This window comes from Diuraphis noxia, unplaced genomic scaffold, assembly GCF_037042655.1.
Source record: "Diuraphis noxia isolate RWA-SAM2 unplaced genomic scaffold, SU_Dnox_SAM2 contig0001, whole genome shotgun sequence".
Lineage (NCBI taxonomy): Eukaryota > Metazoa > Arthropoda > Insecta > Hemiptera > Aphididae > Diuraphis > Diuraphis noxia.
The window spans coordinates 77,530,696-77,551,302 of NW_028301711.1; the positions used below are offsets into that span (position 1 = coordinate 77,530,696).

The 20,607-nt window shown below is 28.3% G+C and overlaps 2 protein-coding genes and 1 pseudogene across 2 annotated transcripts; 2 read left to right on the top strand and 1 right to left on the bottom strand.

Moving 5' to 3' along the window:
* LOC149061806 (uncharacterized) overlaps nt 1–20,607 on the bottom strand; it is a 340,578-nt pseudogene that overhangs the window by 73,414 nt on the left and 246,557 nt on the right.
* On the top strand, nt 7,222–8,141 carry LOC149061817 (uncharacterized). The gene is made up of 3 exons (XM_089221139.1): nt 7,222–7,369; nt 7,427–7,750; nt 7,819–8,141. The coding sequence occupies exons 1-3, from the start codon at nt 7,222–7,224 to the stop codon at nt 8,139–8,141; spliced, it is 795 nt and encodes a 264-aa protein (XP_089077265.1).
* LOC149061818 (uncharacterized) lies at nt 10,794–12,307 on the top strand. The gene is made up of 2 exons (XM_089221149.1): nt 10,794–11,833; nt 11,920–12,307. The coding sequence occupies exons 1-2, from the start codon at nt 10,794–10,796 to the stop codon at nt 12,305–12,307; spliced, it is 1,428 nt and encodes a 475-aa protein (XP_089077275.1).

Consider the following 20,607-nt stretch of genomic DNA (forward strand, 5'->3'; position numbering starts at 1 on the left):
ATTTAATTAAAGTTAACTTATGGTATTATATACCTATACAATGGGGGGGTAAACCACTAGTCAATTTTTTGTACACCAGACTTCCAACCATGTGTACTTCCTTGTACTTCCATATACTTCCACGTACTTCCTAATATTTGTACACCTACTTCCACTCGTGGTTTACCCCCCAATAAATTATATGACATTATTATTATTTTTTTTTTTGGAAATTATTTTCGATTGCGTCATATTGTAATGGTGTTGTGTAGTCTTTCCCATATCGTGTTGTTTCTTTATGCCCAAACATGGTCATAATTTAGAATGTAGACAGTGAAGAATGTTAATAGCTTACTGCGGTGATGTGTCCTTTTTGTATATTTGTTGTGATGTAATTGTTTAAGAATGTTGGTAGTTAAATATTTCTTATACCAGGTACCTACTATGTTTTAATTGTGTCTGATTTTCTATACCTATGCAAATATGTTTGTAATTATTGGTTTCATCATTTTATACTTCTATCTATTTAATTACAGAAGTACAGAGAATATTATCTACTCTTTTTAGTATAATACATGATAATAATCTTTTTATAGACTATCTGTCTTGTATATTTTTAAAACATTATTATTTGTATAAGTAGCTACTAATTAAATAAAATTTAAAAAAAATAGAGGAACTCACTATCACTAACTCACTTAATCAAATAATGGTTGAATTTTGATAGTTCTATGGATAATAAATGCATGTTTCTGATTATGTACATTTTTGTTTTTATGTGTAATACATAAATATTGTAACTAATCCCACTAATATAAAAATTAGATATATACTATATAGAGCTTAACTATTTTAAGTGGTAGTTACTCATATGGGTTTAATTAGCTCAGTATGTCTTCAATCAAAATATTTCGTCATTAATTACCAATGTTCGTAAATCACATACCTATTTTAATACGTCTGTCAACCTTGGACATACTAACGACATTATATTAATGACACCTAATATAATAAAACATTAACCACATTTTTTTAGTGTTGTAGTTATCTACATAAGTATACACAAAAATACAAAATAACATTTAGACATTGGAATTTACTGATTTCCCACGGTTCTAATTCTATAAATATTCAATTTCATCAGCTATTATTATTATTTACCTACCGATTTTTTCGGGACGCAACTATTATATTATTCAATGGTTCCGTTACAATCGTTGTCCGCTGTCTTCTCGAGGTGTAATCAGAGAGGAGTTCCTGTTCCAGCTCCATAATTATATCTGGAACATCCCTGTCCATAGTTGCCGACCAATGCATTGGTCCATGGCCTAAAATAATGTGCAATGCGACACTGTTAGCATGATGTGTTGCATCTCATAAGGAGTGTAGGTGAAAAATACATGTTCTAAACTCGAGTGCTAGAAGCATACCGATTTTATTGTGCATAAAGTACCGATAGCAGTACAAGCGTTAATACATCATAATTGCATAACCGTTATTGTCGGAGTTATTGTATACAGGGTGATTTTTTAATCATGAACCACTCATTATTTCAAAAAGTATCAATGTTTTTTAAAATATTTTTTTACAAAGTTTCATATTGTTAAAAAAACAACAATTTTATGAAAAAATTATATTTTTTAATATTTTTTATCCTTATAATTTTTTAAGTTTTTTACTTTTTTGAATGGCAACCTACAGTTTTAATTTCATATTCCAAAGCAGAATATTTTTCTAAGTATTTTGATACGTAAAAATCGAATTTTGGACGAGTAGTTCATGAGTTATAAGTATTTAAAGTTTAGACAAGCGGAGTAGTGGACAAACATTTTGCGGGGTAACCCCGTACCACTCCACTCCGCCAATCTAAACTTTAAATACTTATAACTCATAAACTACTCGTCCAAAATTCGACTTTTACGTATCAAAATACTTAGAAAAATATTCTGATTTGGAATATGAAATTAAAACTCTAGGTTGCCATTCAAAAAAGTAAAAAACTTAAAAAATTATAAGGATAAAAAATATTAAAAAATATAATTTTTTTATAAAAACGTCGTTTTTTTAACAACATGAAACTTTGTAAAAAAATATTTTCAAAAACATTGATACTTTTTGAAATAATGAGTGGTTCATGATAAAAAAATCGCCCTGTATAGCAGGTAGGTATCATAGCTATTAGCTATGTAACATCTCCCCCTTTTTTATGTCTAAACAAAACAGATTACCTATAGATTAAGTTTACAAAAGTGAAATAATACATAATACAAATTATAAATTAAACTTACAAATGTGAAATAATACATGATACAAATTATAAATTAAGCTTACAAATGTGAAATAATATATAATGATACAAATTATAGATTAAGCTTAGTTGGAGGTACAACACGTCGCTTACGTATCCAACTAGGCTTCGAAACAACATTATCTTTGTTCAAATTATACCTGATCTGTTTACCGGCAGGCCGTAAATGTACAATATTTCGTCGTTTATAATTACCCGTGTTATCACTAAAAACATATGATCTGGGCGTATTGTATTTATTGATTTTAGCTGGCTTCCAAGTTTTAGAATAAATCTCTAAACATAATATTTTGGCCCGGTTGAAAATTATTATTATTTTTAACTTTGGCATTTTTATCATAATATAGTTTTGTTTTCATATTTTTATTTTCACGTACTAATTTAAAATCATTTACTAAAATAGGCTGTAGAGCATTGTTTAAGATTGGAATTTTCGATCTTAAAGTGCGATTTATTAAAAGTTGTGCTGGGGAAAACTTAGAGCCAATGATAGCACTGTTTCGATATTCTAACAACATTAATTGTTTATCAACTTTACCTTCATCCGATATTTTTAGTATTGATTTCGCAATACTTAAATCTTTCTCCGCAAGTCCGTTAGATTTTGGGTATCTAAGGCTTGACGTAGTTATAACAAATTCCCATTTCCCAATCAGTCGCAAAATTCTGAAATTCATTAGAATTAAATGGCATATTATCTGCCACAAGTTGCTTTGGAATCCTACGTATCGAAAAAATAACTTTTAGTATTTTAATTATATGACTTGAGGTTTTAGAAGATAAATAATTTAACTCAAGCCAACCAGAATATTAATCAACTTATACTAGGTAAGTATCTTTCCCATGATCCAAAAGATCACACGCAACTTTCTCATAAGGTAGATTAGAAACTTCTTGACATATCATAGGGTCTTTAATATTCTCACCATGGACTAAGATATACAGGACTGGAAACGAATGAGTCGGCGGAGTGCGGGGTCTGGGCCAGTGTTTGGAAAGAACGTCGTTCATGAACGCACGATCACGCGTTCACGTTCATATATAGTGAACGATACGTGAACGTCACTCGTTTTATTAAAATAGAACGTGAACGTGAACGACGTTTATATTTTTAACGAACTTGATCGATTTTTAAGACGTTCGATTTATTTACTATTTAATAAATATATTTATAAAATATATTGATATCTTCCATTTTAATACCTATGATATATTTAATTTGAATAAAAAAAAAAAAAAATACGTGAAATTGACAATAATGACTAATGTTATGATTTCCACGAATTTGTAATGACCCCAATCGGAGGTCCGTTACATTAGCACCACCATATTCAAAATTCCAAACAAAAAATATACCAACGATTGTTATTTCATTTGTACACATTTTTAATCCTGATACAAACATTTGTACACCTCCCCAAATGCCCCAAAAACCATTTTTTCCGCGGTGGTGCTAATGTAACGTTACACCAGCACCCCACTTTTTGTACATTGGACTTAGAGACTCCAAAACGGTACCAACGATTGTTATTTCATTTGTACACATTTGTAATCCTGATACAAACATTTGTACACCTCCCCAAATGCCCTGAAAACCATTTTTTCCTCGGTGGTGCTAATGTAACGTTACACCAGCAACCCACTTTTTGTGAATTAATAAATTAAAAAAGATAAAGGTTGCATACCATGATGAGACATTTGACTTATAAGTTATAACAATCCTTGAATTTGAGACTGTAGCTTGTTAGTTTCATTCAGTCATGAAACGTGTTCTTAGTGCAATTATATTATGGGGCGTTGTCACTATAGTTTCCGAATTGGTGATAATCCGGGATTTTAGTGATGAATTCTTGTTACACATACAAATTACACACACAAGTTCCAGTCCAATCGTACCACTTCTTACAAATAGCTATTTGCCATAATTGTCAGGCTTAAAGATCAATAAGACCTTGTACTTGGTTGTGTGATTACAATTGTGATATCCATTAACGTTAGTTTTATTTCAAATGTATATCTATTACCTATTATTTAGAGAAGAAAAAACGGAGAGTGTATCTGTGTATGGTACTGGTACATAATATATAATATTATTAACTATATTATACTTGTCTATGAAATATACTCCCGCCCACGAGAGAATCACATACCTCGAAATAGTTTATATATCTATTGTCGCGAGTGCCGCTTGCCTTATTTTCTCCCAGCATAGTTTCATCCCTATTACTGATTGGCGTGTAGGTATACGGGATAAAGAAACACATAGAAAATACATTGCGTCATCGCTTTGGTAATATTGTGTACCTAATAACTATATATTATAATAATATAATATACGGTATTTTTTGTTATGAACATATATATGATATAGATGTGCAAAAATATTTGTATGAAATACGTTATAACGTAAAGACTATTTTAAAACAAATAGTGAAGTTGTTGTTACTGCTACTGCACTTATACCTATATGAATGACCAATATGACTAGGTATATGGAGGGGTGACGGATGCGCATTGACTGACGCGGTTTTATGGTCTTCATGTCATGGGTCGGAGTACATACATGTTTTTGGCATCGGAAACATTGAGTTACGTGGGGAGGATGCAATAAGTTCGCTTGACCAATTTTAATTTTTTTTTTTGTCACAATAAATAACTCTCCCAGCTATGTAAAAACATCGGAATGATAACGATGTACCAACAATGATAACAATATTTCTTATAATATTATATTACATAAACACTTATTTACACGAACGTGTCCAGACTGACTGACTGGTTAACCATTAAGCCATTAAGGCACATCTAAAACTTCCGAACCAATTCATATGATATTTTGATTTAATATAGATACTTATTAGTTATTACTGTGTCTAGTCAGATTTTCCGAAACTAGCATTTTAATTACATAGGTATTCACTGATACGAATGTTCGATACGCGCGTTGGTCGTCGTCGGAATAGTCTGTGATTTTTGTTATTTTTTTTCACATTTGATATTATTTATATATTTTATACGATGCTGGGTTATTTTGATTGTATTTTACAAACGTCAACGGGAATACCGAGGAAATACCTACGATTTCTTTTGACGCCACCGGTGGGTGTGTTCGTAAAATAACCAGAGGGATTAATAAACGTAGTGGCCCAATTTTCCTTTATGAAGGAGTCATGAATATTGAAAATAATAATTTTACAGTTATGTCAATGTTATCGGAACAACATGACACGATATCAATAAGTACATGGTTGAAAAGATGGATGAGGTGTGGCGTCAAGGCTCCAAGAGTAGTCATATGTGACCAGTCCCTTGCTCTTATGTCGGCATTAGTACAAGCTTTCACAGAATATCAAAGTCTTGAAAAGTATCTTGAAGTATGTTTTACAGTGGTTGTTTTGAAAAAAGATGTGGATTTGCCGACGTGTTATGTAAGAAATGACGTTAACCATTTCATACATTTAGTTTCGTCCTGGTATGAAGTTAAAAGTTCGAAATTTAATCGTACTAAAGAATTAATTACCCGTGGGATTGGTCTTCTTGTTCTTAGTACATCAATTGATGAAGCAGAACATATTTTAGAAGCAATTTTTATAATTATTCTCAGCAAATATGATGGAGAAGTTTTGCCATCTGACAGAGACCACACTGAATGTAATGAGTTTAGAAGAACACCCTGTGCTGAACAGAAAATGTATCTGGCCAAATTAATATCATGTAACAAGAATCAATTAGACATTTTAGAACAATCAAATACAGAGCTCCAAAACCTTGAACAAGACATACATTTAGAAGACAATGAGTTACATACACCTATGGCAAATTTTAAACATTGGGCCCAACAAATAGCTGATAAAGCCAGAGAAAAAGTAGAAAACGTAATTGGTGTCGTAGATAATGCACAGTACTTACCAACTCTAGAGCCATGTATTGTAAAGGCTAGGTATGAAATTATTTCCATGCTGGTCGGGTATAATGCGGGAAAAGTTTGGATTCGGCTCAGAAACTGCGTCTAGCAGTAGAATCGAATGTTATTTCAATCATATTAAAAATCGGGTTTTCAAAAATGAAAATTTACCTCTAAGGATCGACACGTTTTTGGAGAAACTAATATCCTACTATAGAGGCGATCACTTATTGGTTCAAGCAGAACACATAGAATGTCAAAAAAGACCTTCGTTGGAATATATACCTATGGATAAAACTAACGTATATGAAACATTTATTGATGAGTTGGAAGAAACTAATGGCAGATTAATATTTGAAGATGAAATTTACGAAAAAGATAAACACAGTGACGAAGATAAATCGAGTGAAGAAGTTGATACGAGAGAAGATAGAGATGAATTGGAAGAAACTAATGGTAGATTAATGTTTGAAGATGAAATTTACGAAAAAGATAAACACAGTGACAAAGATAAATCGAGCGAAGAAGTTGACACGAGAGAAGAGAATACACAGAGTGCAGAAGATAAACTGAAAGGAAAATATATACTCAGAAAAGTGAATGATGAAATCATTCAAATCGTTAAGAGAGCCAAACACAATAAAACTATTTCAAATCAAGTACATTGTGAAGCTTGTATAAATGAGGACTACCCAACGAGACTGCATAAATGTATATGTTGTAAAAAGTCAGATCACATGTTATTTGGATGTTTATCTTCGATCGCGGGAACTAGAGAAGGATGTGAGAAAAAACGAATATGCTTCGATTGCGATAAAAAAAATCTATGAATGATGAAAAAGTTGCATGTGAAGGATGGAATAAAAAAGGACAAGCAACAAAAAAATTAAGATCAGCTCATTCATACATAAGTCCACAACCTGGTTTTGAATTGATTGATTTTAACAGGAAAGCGTTCATAAAACCCATATTATTTTAAAAAAATGGAAATAGTATGATGCGACCTATTTATGTACCCAATTTTGGGAAAATGATTTTGAATAACACGTGCTCTGTGGATTCTATTTTATCAATTTTAGCTTCATCAGCTGCTGACAGTTTGGAATTTAGAAATTATGTTCAAAGTGTACCATCAACCAACTTGACTGCGACAATTATTAAAAAAATCTCCTGTGAAAGTGATAATAAAAAAATATATCATGACCGTTTACTATTATTGTTACAGTTTTTTTCAGATAAAGTAGAATGTTTAATCGGTGGCTTAAAAACAATAAATATAACGGCCACTGTGGCATCTATAGTTGACAAAATAATGGCAGACATGCCATCATTTATAACCACAAGTGAATGTACTAATAATTTTTGCTCTAATCAACGATATGATTACAACTCAATAAAGCTTTCTGTAAATAAATACAATGAAGAGTATTCAATCCAGAATGAACTAGATGATTACACTAAAGACAATGAAAAAGAATGTACATACTGTGGATGTTTGAGAAATTCGAAGTCGAGACCAACCACACACATATTAATTGAAACTAATTATGTACCTTTAGGTAAATAATATTATTAATTATATTTTAACCATAAAATAAAATAAATTATGATAATTTTCTTTTTGTAGGATTAGAAGCATCAACGAGTACCGGAAACATTGAACATGTACAAATGGATTTGATAAAACAAAACTTTGCACGATCAAATCTAATAAAACTAGATGATATTGAAAAGTTGTTAAAGGTAAATAACGAAATATACCATCTTAGAGGTGTAATCAATTTTTTCGGTGGAGAGAGAAGTGGTGTTCGTTCTAGTATTGGACATTACACAGCTAGCACACTAAGAGAAAATGGTCAATGGGAAACATACGATGACACGAAGCTCAAAGCCAAACCGACAAAAACATCAGTTAAAACAGATGTAGAATTTTTAGTTTATACTTTATAATAATTTAAGTACAAAATTATTTATAAAATAAATGCATTTTCAAATTGCAAACTTTCATTAATAGGTAATTAAGAAAGAATGTCACTGTTTTATTAATTTATTAAAAATTTTTATTTTAAATAAATTTTATATTGAATAACTTATGAAGTTAAATAAAAGGGAATGTTAACTATTTATTAATTGTTGGTTAAAATTAATAATATAGACAACCCTATGTACAAATGAAATAACAATCGTTGGTACCGTTTTGGAGTCTCTAAGTCCAATGTACAAAAAGTGGGGTGCTGGTGTAACGTTACATTAACACCACCGCGGAAAAAATGGTTTTAGGGGCATTTGGGGAGGTGTACAAATGTTTGTATCAGGATTAAAAATGTGTACAAATGAAATAACAATCGTTGGTATATTTTTTGTTTGGAATTTTGAATATGGTGGTGCTAATGTAACGGACCTCCCAATCGGCTAATCATAATAAAAATGAATAGCTATAGCCTATAAATATAAACCTATAGTAGTATAGTATACACTATACGGTATCGTGTTTAGGCCTGGGCTTTATCGTTGATCATTTATATTTTATTCTGTACCGTCGAATTTAAATTTAATTACTGGAATCCCAAACGAGGGTACGCAATCGCGAAGAACCCGCACGGAATTTATTTATAGTTATGATTGTTGTGAAATGTGTACAATACTACAATGTACCTACAGTGTTCTGTGAATTATCAGTTATCATACATTTAAAATTGTTCAGTATCTAGCACGGTCTTAGAATAAGAGGAATCTAGTATAGTGAATCCGTTGTTGTAGTGCGTTGTGTGTATTTGTTTGTAGACCGTCTATAATATAATTAATGTCGTTAGTGAGTAGTGACTAGTGAGTACCTATTTGGCTATTTACAAATTATAATGAATTTAAATAAAAAACGTATATATAATGATGCCAATGAAAGAAACGAAGATGGAACTAATTTATTCAATTTAGAAAACAAAAAGTGTATTCCGTGGTATGGGTTTGATAAATATTTCAAGTATGTTGAAGAAACCTATGAAAATATTAAAGTATTATGCTTATTATGTTTGCCATCCAGAAAAACTAAAAGCACTTCAAAAAAATCATCCACCAATTTAAAACGACATATGAAGGTATGTATTAGGTATATTATTATATTATTAATATTTAATATGCATGAAGTTTTATTTATTATAATAATAATTATTATTATCTGTACAATGAACTGATTTACTTTCAATTTTAATAATATTCTTAATTTCCATCCACTGTTGTAAATTGTAATATAGTGTTATTCAAATTAAATACTAAATGTATAGGTATATAAGCAATTTATGTAATTTAAAATTTATCAGAATTTAAATCAGATAACTAAAAATACTAATACATAATACAACTAATTTGTAAACTCACTTATAATAATTTATAATATAAAGATTATAATAAAATAAGTATATATTATCATTCAGAACTTTTTGGAACACCAGTTTCTATACTGGTAACATCTAATATAATTCACAATGATGGGCCATAATAAAAAATACTATTGCCTAACTGAGTTATTAATATATATTTTGAAAATAAATAAAGTTACCTAATTAAAAAATAAAAATAAATATATTTTCAAAAATTGTATTTTATACATATTAGGTAGGTATGTCAGTTAAACATAAAAGGAAATAAATTAAAAATAGTGCCCTTACACTGCACTCACTGAAATCTGAAGCAGAGCATAGGGCTCATTAATTGTTTAAACCATATTATATAAAAATTGTATATTTTATTAGAACATTATATTATATTATTCAAGTTTGTCTAGTCTAGTAAAATTTTTTTCATATTGGTTATTTTCTGGATTTTATTTTCAAAAAAATAAATTGGACTTTTTTTCAAGGATTAATCATTTTATTATAAATTATATAATATTTAACAATATTATACAAATATTAAATTTGTACCTACCTATGTAATGTGCTAATCACTACCTAATGTATATTATTAATATTATATAATATATTAATATATAACATATTTTTCCTTTTTTCTGATAAAATTACTAGGAAGTGTTGTACAAAAAAGTAAAATATTCTATTAGGTACCTGATTTATTTTTTAGTTTTTAAATACTTTATTTATATTTCTGATTTTCGAGGATTACTATACATCAAAATTAGTTTTTACACTAATTTCTAAAACTGTGTAGAAAGTTAACTACCTACTTTATTTATGTAATTTAATTATTTACTCTTTGGTAGGTAAAGTTAAATATTTTAAGTACCAACCTAAATAGTAAATACAAAGTACCTACTTATTTCTTTTCTTTTTTTTTCAGAAAGTTCATGTATATTAGTATACAGAGTTTCTATGGGATACAGATGTGGAAAATAAAATGAAATGTTTACAAAATATTCAAAATGATGAGGATACAGTCACAAAAAGTCTATCGATGGATGATAAATCAAGCAATCTCATACAGTCTACATTACACAGAATTGGTACGGGAAATGAAATAATTACCCAAAAACAACTGGACTCAGCAATAATTAAATTTGTTGTTCAAGATAAACAGCCAATTAATATTGTTGACAAGCCAGTATTTTTGAATTTAATTAGGTTGGGACTACCAAAAACATTAACTGTTATGTGTTCAAAAACATTAAAAACACGATTAAACTCTGCAGCTAACGAAATGGTAGATAATATTACTACAACATTGTCAAATATTGAATATATATCAGAAACTACAGATTGTTGGACCCAAGGTAAAAAATCTTACCTTGGCATAACAGCCCATTGGATTAATACAACAACGTTAGATAGAGAAGGAGCATCATTAGCTTGCACAGTGATAAAAGGTCGGCATACTTTTGATCTAATAGCCAAAGAAATATATAATATCAACATTAAGTACAAAATTCAAAATAAAGTAACTAGTACTACAACTGATAATGGTAGTAACTTTGTAAAAGCATTTAGGGTTTTTGGAATTGATAAAAATTATGAGGAAAACTTATTCGATGAAGATCAGAATATGGATGAAGAAATAGAGCTAATTGATTTAACTGGTGTAATTGAAAATACTGAAGGTGGTGCAGAAAATGAATTTGCAAATGAAGTTAGTTTATCCTCTCACAGACGATGTGTGAGTCATACTTTGAACTTAGTCGCAACTAATGATGTTGAAAAATGGTTTAATGAAAATGAAAGAAAGGCTGATGTTCTTCAACTCAAAAAGCTCTACAGAAAACTCTTTGCTAAGTTAACAAAACTTTGGTCAAAACAAAATCAGTCGACGATTGTGGCAGAAAAAATTCATGAAGTACTCAATATGTATTTGAGAGTACCTAATAAAACAAGATGGAATTCCACATATGATGCATTACTTCAATTAAAAAAAATTATAAATGGACCTGGTGGTTTAGAAAAATTGAACCAAGTTATGGATTTTAATACATTACCAAGAATATTAAATGAAGAAGCTGTATTCATAAATGAATTTTGTGATATATTTGGACCAGTAGCAGAGTCCCTAGATTTCTTACAAGGTGAAAAAGCTATGTATATGGGATATCTTCTACCGACTTTACATGCTTTAGAAAAAAAAATTAAAAGTAGACAATGTAAACCTATGACACATTGTACACTTCTATTAGAAGCTGTTTTAAGATCAATAAAAAAAAGGTTTGTATAATTTAATTAGAAAGTTAAGTAAATTATTATTTTACAATTAGAGGTTAATAAATATTATTGTATTACTGGTGTCTTAGATTTGACCACATATGGATGGAAAAAGAATTAGTAATTGCTGCATGTCTTATTCCAAGATTTAAATTACATTGGCTGGAAGGTAATGACAAATTGAATGCTGAATTATTTTTAAAAAACGAGTTTTCATGTTTTGAAAGTGAAATATCTGATGAACCATCAGATAGTGATTCTGATTCAAATAAAGATTTTTTTTGTATACCAACAAAAAGCTATTCCGATAAAATAGTAACTTCAGATCAAGAACTGTTAAATTTCTTAAATAACAAAAACATTGATTTAAAAAGTTTATTTGCATTTCCTAAAGTACTATCTAAATGCATTCAGTTTAATACAGGTTTACCATCTAGTGCACCTGTAGAAAGGTTGTTTAGTCTGGGGGGAATGTAATGACATCAAAACGTCATAGATTGGGTGATGATATGTTTGAAAATTTAATTTTATTAAAACAAAATAAGATGTTTTGAAGTTTTTTTATGCATAAGTAATAAGTATTACTTATTAAGTATCTATAATTTATTATCTGTATGACTATAATGTATTATAAATAAATATTTACCTACAGTTATGTTTTATTTGATGTTATAATAACATAAGGATGCAAGTTGTTTTTTGTTTTTTTTTTTTTTTTATTCAATAAAGTTTTGAAAGCTGATCAAATTAAAATATGAATTATTTATTTATCATGTACCTATTTACTGTTTTTTTTCAATAGTCTCAGTTGAACATATAAGGAATTACAATTGTATTTTTCAATTCAACCTAAATTGAAGTCATCAATTAAAAAGATTTTTTCAAAAACTAAGGAGGTAGTTGACTTTTCTAAGGTGATTTGATCCCCTTTCTTAGCTGTGTGCATAGTGCCCTAGTATAGGTACACTTGATTTCATAACTAGGAAATACTTATCAATATGTAACTCAAATAACGTGTCAGGTATTAAAAATAAAATTCAGATACTTTATAAGTTGTGTATGCTCTTAATCTTAAGTCTAAATTGTATTTTTATTTTTGAGTTGAGTTGTATATGTTTATAGGCTTTACTTATTTACTATTACAGTAGGTAAATGATTAATAAAAAAAGAGTAAAAGAAATAAATGAACGCGTTCATTTTTTGAAAGAACGTGAACGTGAACGAGTTCATTTTTTTAGTGAACGTTCCAAACACTGGTCTGGGCCAAATGTACAACGCTTCCTCTTCTGACACCGGTACAACCGCGACTGCTGTGCCATCTATTGGCAAATGCTATAAGCCTATAAATATATAATGTTATATTTAATTTACAATATACAACATTGCAACTGTATAGACGACTATAGACAATAATACACTTTAGAGCTTTAGACTAGTTATACAGATCTTGTACCTAATACCTATCTAAACATCTAATTTTATTACTTGAATATTATATATTATATATTATATATTATTATAATCTATTTTGTACTAAATAACTCAGTCTAAGTTATATTATAATATGTATGTATATATATCACATAATTAAGTATAATATAGGAGGTAGGTACTGAGCAGGTCAATGGCAGAAATGCCAGAAATCCATTAAAACTTCAGGGAGGCAATGATCCCACACAACTTAAAAAGGAGGGGGCTTGACGGACTTTTGGGGAGACTAAGCCTTGTAAGCCCCCTCTCCCCAATCTCTGCCTATGGAGCAGGTACTGATTATATAAATGATTATTTTAGTTTATTCTGAGGATTAAAATGCATTTAAAATTCATCAACTTCAAACATTATCAGTACTATTGTCTATTACTACATTATATATTATTTTTTTATGATAATAATATATTTTATACTTTATTATTATTTATTACTAACATTTTATTTGTATAGTTATATTATTTGTTATAATTAAGTTAAATTACCAAAATGCCTAGGCGGTGTAGTGTAGATCAGTGTCATATTTAAAAAAAAACTATTAAATGTACATTGTTCAAAGCACCAAACGATCCTAATATTTTAACAGCTTGGAACCAAGCTGTCTCTAAAGCTAATGGGAAAAGTTCCATTGCTCATTATGTATGTAAAAATCATTTTCCAGCAGAAGATTTAATTAGTGTATATACCAACTATCCTGGAGATTTAAATGTATGTTAAATTTTATGTTTATGCAAATTATAATCTATTATAGAACCATTACTATTAATAACTGTAGTCGGTATATAACTTAGCAACTTATAGTGTTATAAAGATAATTTTTAAAAGTATTTAAAATATTACTCAAACTTCTCAAATATTTTACATATTTTATACATATTATTAAGCCAAGAGAAGTATTTAAAAATTATAAAACACTGTAAAGTGCAAGTGAATTAATACTAACAAAATAAAGACAAAATATACTACTTATACTATAATATTAATATACTCTTGTAATAAAAAAAAAAATGTATTACAGACTAATGAAATTGCCAAACGTAAAATATGTTCTTTAAAAAAAGGTGCAATTCCATCAATTTTTGATAGTTTGTTTGAATGTCATTCACAAAATGAAATCTTTAATGATAGTGAACTGGTAAAATATTCTTCAACTTAATAGTAATTATTATTTTTACTTAATTAGCTATAAAATGTATACATTTTAGTTGCTTCCGAAAATCAAAATAAACGAAATTGCAGAAGAGAGTTATTATGGAAAGATAATTCACCAAAACAGTTCTGTAGTATTATTGATGTGGTGAATAGTATTTTTAGTTATTACCTATATTACATATTAGTGTTTACAGCCATTTATTCTGACTTATTTGCTACGTTTTATTTTATAGAAAGATAAATATGTAGATGAGCATAAAAATGAGGTTGCAGTACTTAATTATTTTTATGATGTATTTACTACTTATACAAATATTAAGTTACCAATTGGATGGTTATGCTATAGTAGTGAGAAAGCAGTGACATTTTATTCAGTGAAACATACATATAATAATACTCAAAAACTTATAAGTGTCATTGATAAACAAATAACTATCACTTCAAAACTTGAAATTGGATTTTATGTTCTGAACAATCATGAAAAAAAATATGATGACATTGGGCTTGAATCAAAATTAACATTTCCACTTATTATAAAAGATTTTGAAAAGTTAATTGAAAACTTTAATAAAAAAGTTGTATGCTATGGTGGTCCCAATGCAACAAATTTTCCTGGTCTTATCTACTAATTAAATATCTTTTTTAATTCATTAGGAAATTTAATAAATTCTATTTTGCCTTAGGTATTAGAGTTAAAACTGCATCATTAGGTTTCAACAATTTATGGCGTCATATAAAATGAGCATTAATAATTGATTCTGGAAAAAGGTGTAAATTTTGTGAACGTTTATTTTCATCATTTAGAGGATATAAAAAAAGAACTTTGGAAGCAAAAAAGAAAAAAATAGGGCCCTTTCTAACTCCTAATAGTAAAGAAAAATATAGTAATATCTTAAAATTAAAAAAAAAACTATTGAAATCAAATTCAAGGTAATTATAAATTTATAAATATTGTTACCTAATATATGTATATATAAATAAATTGTATGTCAAATTGTCAATATTTTATGATGACTTATATCCCATAAAAATGTTTAGATTACAAATAACTATAAACAAATTAAATACTAAATTAAACAACATTCACAAAAGAACTAGAGAAATGAGTGACTCAGCTGTTAGCAATGTTCTGAATAAGTTAAGTGAGTCTCATAAAACAATTATTAACGAAATAATTTCTACAAGTAAGGTACATAATCCAAAAAGTAGAAGGTATACAGAAGATTGGATTTTATTGAAAATTCGGTAAGAACTAAAATATGTTATTATGCCTACTTTTACTAATTATTATAGGTAATTTTAATAAATTGTCACTTACATAATATATTCTTAGATCTCCCTCTACCTATACCTTTCTGAGAGAATAAGATATATTGCCATTGCCATGTACACGAACAGTTGGGAAATATCTTTTTCTCATAAAAACAAAATGTGGTTTTGATGAGAAATTTTTTCAACTCCTAAAAAAGAAGCTGGCAATGTTAAGTCCACAACAGCGACATGGAATGCTTATCTACGATGAAATTATTTTGAGAGAAAGTATTGATGTAGATACTAAATCATTAACTTATATTGGACTAGAAGATTTTGGGGAGGATATGGAAAGCACTGGATTAAAAGCAAACTATGCCCTCGTCTTTATGTTTCAAAGTTTATGTACCAATTTTTCCCAACCGATAGCTGTTTTTGCTTCCAGAGGACCCACGAAAGGTTTATTTGTTTGTTCCAATCAAATACTAAGATATACTTAGTCAGATGGCTTATTCAGTTTTTACTGTGTGTTTTTGTTATTGTATACTAATAATTAATTGTTACATTATTAGTTTGATTTAATTTGTGGTGGTAATTAATTTATGTTCCACTTGTTTCCCTTATATTTAGTAGTGTTTATAATATGTGTCTTACTGTCTTAGTTAATTAATGATAGGTTTATGTGTTGGAATTATAAACAAAATAGGTACCCTATATCATGTAGTGTTTAAGTAATATGTTCATACTGTAGTTTAGCAGTTGTTGATTTATATTACGCCTTATAACACTATTGTACATCGTTAAATTATACTTATTATTATATTATATATGTCTGATCTAATTATGATTTACCTTCAGCTTCTGTATATCTGGGAACTTCAACATTATGTGTTTAACCTATATTTTAATAATTTACAGTTTTTATTTTCAATAGATTAACAACCAAAAAAAATTATTTTCTTCTTAGTTATATTTATGTGGTCGTGTTCTGTATTCATTTATGTGAGTTTTTAAATACATTTTTTTAAATATTGTTTTCTTAATTAATTTTATTATTCTTTAGGTATGGTTCTTGCTCAGTTAGTTATAAAGGCTATATCTATTCTCGAAAACTCTGGAGCAAAAATTGATGGCATTGTTTCTGATGGTGCCTCAACAAATAGAAAATTATGGATAGAATTAGGAATATCTGGTTCAATGGACTGTGTGAAAAATTCTATTATTCATCCTTTAGATGATTCCAGAAAAATATTCATGTTTTCAGATGCACCACATTTGATAAAGAATGTGAGAAACCGATTACTTAACAAAAAATCATTAAGAGTGAGTTGTTTCTAAAATTTGAAAAAAGGATTTTAACAATAAATAAATAAGTACTTTTCTTTTTATAATAGATTTCTCCGCAAAAACAGTTTGTGAGGTGGAGTCATTTTATTGATGTTTTTGAAAATGATAATCAAAAGAGTTCTACAGCTCCCACTAAAATCTGTCCAAAAATCACAAAAAGACATTTTTATTGTAGATAACTTCTCAAAAATGAGTGTTAAATTAGCCACCCAAGTAATTGTGACAGAGAGGACGTCTCAATCTCTAATTCAAATTTGAATGTATTTGGTATTTATTTTTTAATTAATTTTAGATTTTAAGTGATTCAATGGCCAAAGGCATTGAGTTTTATAGAGATCATGAGAAAGTTGAGTCATTAAAAAACAGTAATGAAACACAGAAATTTGTGGATATTTTTAATAGAACATTTGACGCCCTGAATCGCAAGTATCCAGCTGAGGGAATACGAAATAACAGCAAAGATTTTGATGTTAGTTTTTAAAAATTTAAACCAATTGATTTTCAATATGTTAAATATTTACAATGATTAATACTTTAGGTTTTAGAAGACACTTATGCTTGGCTTAATTCTTGGGAAAATTATGTGAAGAATAAGCTAATATCAGAAGTTGAGTATCTCACAAAAAGTACATCGGATGGATTGAGGGTTACTATAAAATTCACTATAGAATTATCTAAATATTTAATTAATGATTGTGGGTATAGTTATGTGTTGTCATCTAAAATGAATCGAGATCGTTTGGAAGTAAGTGCACTTAAAAGTTAAAATAAATTCAAGTGTTCAAGTATAATTATTAATAGCTAGTGTCTATTTTGTTATATAAAATTAATTTACTTATTTAGCAATTTTTTGGAATGGAACGGCAAGCCACTGGTCCAAACGATCATCCTACCACCCCAATATTCTTACAAATATATAAAATGTTATCTGTCTATTCGATATTAAAGCCTCCAAAAACAGGCAATTATTGCAAAATACTTGAAAAAAATACCCCAAAAATAACTCTAAACGATATAAAGAGCATATTTGTCAATGATAAAGTAGACAAAGATGATAAACTTTTAAAGCTACAAGAAAGGTTGGATTTAATTGTAAAAGAATGTAAATGGGAAGCAGAAGACGTTTTTGAAAGTGATATTCACAATTATTGTACTCCTTAACAAAGCAGAAGTTACAGATTGTGTAATTTATTATATTAGTGGTTTTGTGTGTCGGTATATATTAAAACATACAAATTGTGATGTATGTGCAAATGCATTAGAAGGTAATTCATATTCTAGGTACCCAAAAAGGTATTGATTTTTAATTAAATATTATAACATAAGTTTTTATTTTTAGGAAAAGTCTACTCTAGTAAATCTGAAGCCGCTTTTACTAATTTAAAATCCAGAGGAAAACTGATTCACCCAAATGAACATTTTCACAATATTATATCGGCAATAGAAAATTCTTTCTCAAAGTATTGTACTATGTCTAGTGTATTTAGGAATACAATAGATGATTTTATAGAAAATAATACCGGTTTATTAACATTTCCATGTGATGAACATAAAAATGAAATACTAATGTTAATCGTCAGGTATTATATAACAACAAGGATGCGACAGTTAGCAAATATAGAAAATCAAAATCAAAAAAAATTAAATTTGAAAAGGAAAAAATCTTCAAAATTGGTCATTACTTGAGTAATATGAATTATAATATATTATATCTTTAATTCTTGTTTTTAAAAATTAAACTTATTGTTTTTGTTTTTCTTATTATTCATGCATACACAATACACATTTATCTGCAGAATATTTGAATTTTAAAGTAGGTACCTATAGGTATTAAGTTCAAAATAGATTTTTTCAAAATTTGTTTTATATGGGTACAAACGAGAGTACAAGTAAAAATGTAGTTAGGTGTCCTAAATTCTAGGACAAGAAGTGTCAAGATATAAGAATATTGTCATTTTCAAAAATTAAATTATTTTTACTATTAAAAATAAACTATATTGAACTGTTTATAAATAGTTTTGTAAGAAATCACAATAACGTCTAAGTATCTAGTTCTATTTCAACAAATTCCAACGAATTCAAATGCACTCCAAGACCCTTACAAGCCACTCATGAGCCCTTTAAGGCTGCATCCGAATTGGTTCCCGATACAGACTTACGAAAAAGCAAAATACAATATAATATAAATGAAATATTTAATATTATAATTAATATTTTGAATGAAAAAATTGATGAATTCTTCGATTATATTTTAAAAATTATATTGAAAAAGATAACTCACTTCCACCAACAATGTGGGCTGAATATACCAGTAGTATAGAACGAACTACTAATTGCTGTGAATCATTTCACAGAAAATTCAACAGTTGCTTTTATTCTGCACATCCGAACATATAAAAATAACGAAATCAGTAGATTTAAATTTTTTTTTAATGTTTGTTATAAGTTTTTACCTCAATAATAGAAAATAATAACTATAAAGAAAATAAACGAATTGAAAAAAAAAACGATATACCGCCTATATTTATTATTAGGTATTTATTTTATATTTTTAAATTAAGATTTTAATTTTTTTAAATGTTTGTTATATATTATTTATTAAGCCAAAATTTTAACAACTCGGGAACTAATTCGGATATACCCTTTGAAAGAACCCGGGAACCAATTCGGACACTCCGATTTAAAGTATGTAGGTACTTACGTAGATCAAAATAATAAAATAAAATATTAGTGTAATCCGTTTTTCGGATTTTAAACGTGAATCCCGGTTTTGGTTTTGGAGTTGTACCTAGTTGTAGTTGAAGTAGAAGTTGAAGTTAAAGTTGTAGTTGTAGGCCTGGAATTTATACATATTAATTAGTTACTGAAAAAATTACATACCTAAGTAATTTGAAATGTAGTAGAATCTTATATAGATACATTTCTATTAAATTAAGTTAGAACATATTTTTTTATTATTAAGTTTGTAACTTATTGTTTATGAATTTATCGTAAGTTTATTTTTATATAAATTTTGTTGAATGGTTAATTTAAGTTTACAATTTTAGATATCTTATTTATGTTATTACATACCATTTCGATTCAGGAAGGCAATAATGATCTTTCAAATATTTCCTGCTGCACGGAGTTATTTTACAACACTCATTAGCGATAGCCCTTTTAGATTTGAACGAGTGAGTACCTGAAAACAAAGGTAAATCATTAGCAAAGACAAACATTTTTCAATAAATCTAACTAAAAAGAATATGCTTAAAATAAGTTAAGGGGGTCGCAGCAGACGAATTTTTCAAGCGTTTTAGACCAATAAGCGGTAGTAAATTACACATACTTTGGAATGTCCGATTTTAATTTTTTATACATGTATGAACTCTTTGACAAAATATCTAGGTTATTTAGGAAGTCGATTTTCAATTTTCAATTTTAAAAGACCTTAAAATAACGATTTTTTTTTCAAAAATTCCATGAAATAATTACGTTACATTTGTATTTATTTTTGGCACATCTAATTTTAAATCGAAAAAGTGATTCCTAAAGAGCAT

Bases quoted from the DNA above. Each gene is read 5' to 3' on its own strand.
- LOC149061817 (XM_089221139.1), top strand. From the start codon at position 7,222: ATGATTTTGAATAACACGTGCTCTGTGGATTCTATTTTATCAATTTTA. The intron at 7,370-7,426 runs GTGATAATAAAA...AGTTTTTTTCAG, and splicing joins TAAAAAAATCTCCTGTGAAA to ATAAAGTAGAATGTTTAATC. The intron at 7,751-7,818 runs GTAAATAATATT...TTCTTTTTGTAG, and splicing joins AACTAATTATGTACCTTTAG to GATTAGAAGCATCAACGAGT.
- LOC149061818 (XM_089221149.1), top strand. From the start codon at position 10,794: ATGTGTTCAAAAACATTAAAAACACGATTAAACTCTGCAGCTAACGAA. The intron at 11,834-11,919 runs GTTTGTATAATT...CTGGTGTCTTAG, and splicing joins TTAAGATCAATAAAAAAAAG to ATTTGACCACATATGGATGG.